At 35.2% G+C, this 6,773-nt stretch overlaps 1 protein-coding gene across 1 annotated transcript; it reads left to right on the top strand.

Annotated features, from left to right (window-relative positions):
* The first annotated feature begins 191 nt into the window (after positions 1-191).
* LOC139981215 (vacuolar protein sorting-associated protein 29) lies at positions 192-5,718 on the top strand. Its single transcript, XM_071993433.1, has 4 exons — positions 192-346; positions 1,346-1,537; positions 2,162-2,397; positions 3,128-5,718. The coding sequence occupies exons 1-4, from the start codon at positions 344-346 to the stop codon at positions 3,243-3,245; spliced, it is 549 nt and encodes a 182-aa protein (XP_071849534.1). The 5' UTR covers positions 192-343; the 3' UTR covers positions 3,246-5,718.
* The last annotated feature ends 1,055 nt before the right edge of the window (positions 5,719-6,773 follow it).

Genomic DNA, 6,773 nt, shown 5'->3' with positions numbered 1-6,773 from the left:
GCGCGTATGATCCACTTCCGGAAGTGTACATCCTATGTCAGATGTCAGGTGTCTAATAATCATGTAATTTTGTTTCCTTTTTATGCTTATTTTGAGTACCAATAAAGATAAAAATTGGTAAATCAATCCTCAATAGTGTAACTAATATTTAAATCACTCTGTGATCACTGTCATTGCTATCTCAATAGTGGGAACAAAATCATTTATCCTCATTTTCTATCTTACGACGTAGGCCTAGTCATATGATTACTAAAAAGGCTAACTGTTTAATTATAACGTGAACGCCTACCTATCACGAAAACTGACCTCTGTGAATGTTGCATCGGCTTTTTCTGACATAAAGATGGTAAGTTCTTGCTAATAAACAAAATATGTTGCTCGTTTCTCATGTAGAGAAAATCTTGTCATCTTTGGTTTATTGAGAAGTTTGAGAACCAATGTTTATATTTTGACATATAGGCTACATCAGTCAGTTCCCGTTGATTCTTGTATCATTTGTACCAGTTACGCTACGTGATGTTGCTACACTACAGTATATATTGCAAATGTGTTGTTCTTTTAATGTAAGCTGTACAGTATAAGTTGTAGTATTCCTAGGCCCGGGCTAGTACTATCACTGTAACAGCGTAGCACGATGGCTTCGATTATGGCCCATAAGACTGAACTGGCAAATGCTACTGTGTAATATATTCCTGTAATTCTTACATATTTAGCATTTGCTATTTGTTAACAAAAATTAATCCAAATAGTTGATGAAACTGCAGATTTCGTTAGAAGTGTCTTTGCTAATTATTGCACCATTTCAGTACTTATTAAGTATTATGACCCATTGAATTTAAAAGAGTGGTATGCATACTACTGTCACCTTGTTTTGCTCATACGTCAGATGAGGTACAGATACTAAGTTGTTTTGATACAAATGTTGCAAGTAAAAAAAAGAAACATAAAAAAAAAAGTTAAAATCATTATTGCAAAACCTGGTCTGAATATTGAAAAGGTATACTATAAAAGGTACCCTGCTACATTTAGTTCCCAGGCAGTAATTCTATTAGGCTACTATTTCAGTAACCTTACAGAAGAAAGATGATGATATGTAGATCAGCTACCTTCCACTTAAAGCTAGTGCACCAAACCCCAGTCTTAATTTCCCAGCCATCCATGACATTAATAGTTTAACAGCCAATATATGAACAATAGTCATTTCAGTCGTATCACCCCCACCCTTCCCACTCCTCCCTACACACACACACATCTGCCATTTTGATGAAGAAAATGCCATGCTTTATTCTTATTAGATTTATTTCATGTAAGTTATCATAACATTGTCTACATTTCCTCCTGACAGCTTGTCCTTGTTTTAGGTGATCTCCATGTACCCCACAGACAAAGTGGTTTACCTGCAAAGTTCAAGAATCTCTTAGTTCCGGGTAAAATTCAACACATATTATGTACCGGTAACCTCTGCACAAAAGAGTCTCATGACTACTTGAAAACTCTCGCCAGTGATGTACACATAGTCAGGGGAGACTTTGATGAGGTAAGTTAATTTGCAAGATCTATAGATGCACTATTGTCTTCTCAAATGAATTATTAAGTTGACCTTAAAGTATGTTTTTGCTCTTCCAATCACTGTATACTCCGTGAAGACTTGATGTGACCCTCAGTATCACAGTATGCAAGGCACCATGGTTATCACTCTCAAATGTTACAAGTACAATCCTGAAGTGTGCTAGAAAAACTAATTGTCTGCTCACTTATCTCCTATATATGCTCCTCTTTACAGCCAACCATAGCAGTTGTATCATTAAAACATTTAATGGACTAATTACCTTTCTCCTCGAAGACTGAGAGAAATAATTTAGGTCAAAACCTTTTGGCAGTACTTAATTTTGGCTTAATTTAATTTTTAGTAAATTTTTATGGCAGATTTGATGACTTTTGATTAAAGTAATTTCAGACATAGACATACAGTAGATTCCACAACAACTGACTTAGCGTTTTCATCATGACTTAGTTTGTATTTCTTTGTATTTCCAGAGTTGACTATATTTTCAATTTCAAATACTTCAACTGTAGATTATGTCTAGAGTAGATTATGTACAGTGCATTGTACAAGTTGTGAATTGTATCACACTTATAAGTGTTTTTCTCTTGTCTGTAGAACATAGCTTATCCAGAACAAAAGGTTGTGACAGTTGGACAGTTCCGGATAGGTATCTGCCATGGCCATCAAATCATTCCTTGGGGCGACGTCGAAAGCCTCGCTATGGTTCAGAGGCAACTTGACGTCGACATATTAATCTCGGGCCACACCCACAAGTTTGAAGCATTTGAACACGAGGGCAAGTTTTACATTAACCCTGGATCTGCCACGGGGGCTTTTAATCCACTCGACACGTAAGTTTAATTCAGCTGATGAGAAGTCTTACAATTTGTGGCAACAAATTAAGCTCTCTATCGTAGAACAATATAACAATGATTATACAATAATAATATAAGAAAGTCCTTTTACTCATTACGTTAAATGAAACTTTATTAATCAAGCTAACGACCTGCATCATAATACATGGGCCCTTCAGTATGAAATTTCTCAGTACAAATTGTAAACATCACTTGAAAAGCTGCTTTAAGTCGAGTTGGGCCATTAATGGCGTTTCCATGCTGGAGTCACAGCAGCCCTAGTATTTCAAATTTGAGCCAATTTAATTTAATACTAAAAATATGACAGTGCTTAACAAGTTCTCCCTGGCATTGTCCTGCTTTACAACACACATAAGTTACTGTACCTGTAGGCTTTCGAGAGCAGCCTAATAATATTTGCTGATAATAAAGCAGTACTACAGGGCCTAGGTCAGGCACAGAAACCATGCCGATTCGTTGACTGAAGATTGTTTAATAATCGACAAGTTCTTTTCGTCTACTGGCAGAAACTTTTCAGTGCCTTTTTCTTCTACTGTCTAACCGTAAACTCCAAATTTTGCGGTCTGTGCAATATTACCTTTATGAAAAAGAGGCAAAAACACAAGTTTCTTTTGAGGTACAATATAACTGTTGACATGATACTGATGGTTCTGATGTTTGTGATTTTCTTCCACGACTGATTCTTTCTCTCTGTTTTTGCTTTCAGATCTGTTATCCCTTCTTTCGTCTTGATGGACATCCAAGCATCTATCGTGGTTACGTATGTTTACCAGCTCATTGGAAATGAAGTCAAAGTAGAGAGAATAGAATATAAGAAGAATTAAATAACATTGTAACAGGACAATCAGAAGTCTTTAAAATAGATATGTGACAGAGAAAACAAAGTGGATGCGAGACCCTCGCTGATGTTTATATTTTCTGTTGCCTGAGAATGAAGGAATGGTAAAGTGAATGAGTAATGAGGGGTAGTGTACCTGCAATAGGGGCAGAGGGATAAGGGGGAGTTATGGGGGAGTGGGAGGGTGATGGGATGGGCAAGAGGTAACTGATACAAAATGTACATCAAAGGCAGAACAGCAAAGTCTTGCCCTGCCCTCTTCTCCATACCCCTAAGACCAGAAGAGTTGGGTTTCATTCTCCTGGGTGCAAGGTACTTTGTTTTTGTCAAATATCTCATATCTATTTACAAATCTAACATAAATGATAAAGTAGCTGGTTCAATTTCATTTCAAACCATTGTTCAATCCACATCCCACCATCTTCACTCAAGACACAAATGTAGTGTTCTTTGAAATATCTAAAGTTACCCCGTTAGTTCACAAATGGGTCTGTTAGTCGGTATGTACCCTAAGGCTTAACAGTGTATGAAAATGTTTAACTTTAGCCCTGTATGTAATAGACAAATTAGGCTAGGCTAGATACACATTTTAAATGAATGCTTCTATGAACAATTGGGAAGTGTAAAACTAAATTGTTAATGTTTTTGCTTTGACTACAAGATTTTCACCACCTATTGCTGCAATCATGCAACAAAGTTGCATGATAGATCCTGTCCAGCATTCTGACGGTGAGAGATATTTACATTACAGGTTCAACCCGCTGCTTTCTTGAAAGTATGAACTGGCAAAAGATGTAACCATTTTGTATTTTCTGTCACAAATTTTAAAGGGTGAATGATTAGTTGTCTACTGTATAGCTAGCAATATACAATGTCTTGTACATAGAACTACTGCCTGGTGATGCACAACAAACAGTCATAACAGAAACGTATTAGTTTCTGGATGCACAGCAAGCAGTCATAACAGAAACGTATTAGTTTCTGGAGCTAAAGAATGGCGAGTTTGAAGATGTTGTTAGTCATTACGCTCTTAGAAAGGTCCAACTTGTTGAAGAATTATACATACATATATACATTCATGTTCCAATTTATGTGCTAGTTATGTATAAATTAATTGACCTGCTGATTGCCATTTCAACAGGAATTTTGAGAAGTTGAAACCCTTTTGAATATTGTTTTCAAAAGACATCAAAATACGCAGATATTCTGAAGAGAAATTGCTGACTAGGTCTGTACATAATAGCGGTCTTTCTTTTATCCCAATCTGCCACTGAATGGTCATCAGAGTATAGGCTTCCCCTAATTTTAATATTCTTCAGTTTCTTGTGTAATGTGTAGTCTATATTCATAATTTCAATGTCAATTTTTTTTTTATAATCTCTTCATGGGTGTTACATGAAAATGATGATGGTAAATATAAAGTCTGTCTAACAGAATTTGTCAGAGTTCCATGCAATTAGAAGAATTTAGAGGTTGCCTGGCGATGTAAAATTGTTTGACTTATTAAAGCAGATTGGATTTTGTCAATATCCTTGTAATGTGATATTGGCTCTGTTACCTGTGGGTATCATACAAACTGTATCATACAATGGCTGTTTATTGTTTAAGTCATTGAAGAATTAAGAGGACCTTAAATCTTGTTTTTTCACCTTTAAGCAATTTGTTTTAATATGCTTTAACCAGATTTTTGAGTTGATCTTGGTAAATTTTCTAAACCATTCAATACTAAAATCCATTAGCATTGTAGTCTTGTCTAGTCAACAGTTCAATGTTGAACAGTTCCGACTTTCTCTTTTGAGCGAGAATTTCAAGTGTTATCCAGAATTGTCTCTGGCACAAAAGTGTTCACTCACTCGTTGTGAACTCATTTGTTGGAGTAGACTCAGTTTGATCTATCGCAGTCTTATATGGTGTAAATACATCCTTTTGGAAACTTTCTGAAATTTGAAAAAACGAAAAAATATACAAGGTGCAAGAAAGTGCTTGAAGGTAACACCATCCAACTAAGATACCTACAAAATAACTTGAAACAAATTGGTTCGTTTTTTGGGAGTTGAATTTCTTGATTCAGTTGGATCATTTCCTTATCATGGAAAGAACTGAATGATTTGTTTGTAAAACAATGCAATAGATTTTGGTCAGTTTCTTTCAGTTGAATGGTGTGCGAAGTGTTACTATTGGTAGAGAGCAGTTCAAAAAAGTCACAAAAACAATTAAACATGGAGTGAAATAAAGTTTGTTCAAAGTTGAAATGGAAATTACCACAACGATGTTTACTATGATGTCACTGAAACTGAGAAATATTGTTAAACAGTCATTAACTCCTACCACATCTGAAGAAGCACCATTCTTACTCCTTTGTCCATATAATGCATGTAAACTCTTTATAATCATGATTTACCTATGTAACAAAAGGAATGACAATAAAATCACTCAAAGAAAAAAAGAACAAAAAGCAAGCAACGATTTTCACTTAAATTTTTTCTTTTTGTATTTGTCAGACGTTCATAGAAAAAATAAACTATTTGTAACAGTTGAGGAAGACTTCTAACTTTACAAAAATTGCTACAGATTATGAACATTTCACATCAAAGTTAAAGATATAGTTTTTATCATCTGCTAGTGTCCATTCACCCAGTAGTTGAAGAAATTAGAAAACCTGTTAAGTATTAGTAGGTATATTCACAGAAGTTACATCTTAATGTGAGTAAAACACATCCTACTGTTTTATGAAATGCCTTTTAAACATCATTGGATGATGCATTGCCAGTAGAACTTTTCAACAAAACACAGAAGCCAAAATTTCCAAAACAGTATTTTGCTTGGTACTTGCTTAAAATACACCAGTTTAGGTAGATCAATTATTTTTTGTATGTGCACAGATATTTCTACCATACATGGTGTGAAAAGATTGTAAAAGTAAAGGAAGACTATGTCAGATGCTGGCATGACTGCGATCCTATACACTACTGCCCAAATAAAAATATAACAGTTTATTGCTTTAATTGGCAATGGAATTTAAGAATCACTGAGAATTCAATGAAATGATATTCTTACAATTATTAACTGCACTCCTAGAAAAATTTTCTTACTTTTTATACCAGTTTTAAAGTATAATACAACTTCAAAGGGGTTCATACAAGAAATTTCTGAGTTTGCTGGCTTTCTGATCCTCAATAATTCCAATGAATCAAGGCGAGGGAATCACTAATACTGTTAGATTTCTGGTTCTCAATATACCCAATGAATCAAGGCAAGAGGATCACTAAGCCTGTTAGCTTTCTGGTTCTCAATATACCCAATGAAACAAGGCAAGGGAATCACTAAGCCTGTTAGCTTTCTGATCCTCAATAATCCCCAATGAAACAAGGCAAGGAGATCACTAATCCTGTTAGCTTTCTGATCCTCAATATCTCCAATGAATCAAGACAAGGGGATCACCAAGCCTGTTAGCTTTCTGATCCTTAACATTCCCAATGGATCATGGCAAGGGAATCACTAAGCCTATTAGCTT

This window comes from Apostichopus japonicus, chromosome 15 (assembly GCF_037975245.1).
Source record: "Apostichopus japonicus isolate 1M-3 chromosome 15, ASM3797524v1, whole genome shotgun sequence".
Classification (NCBI taxonomy): Eukaryota; Metazoa; Echinodermata; class Holothuroidea; order Aspidochirotida; family Stichopodidae; genus Apostichopus; species Apostichopus japonicus.
The sequence above is the reverse complement of the archived record's forward strand: the minus strand, read 5'-3'. Positions and strand labels throughout refer to the sequence as shown.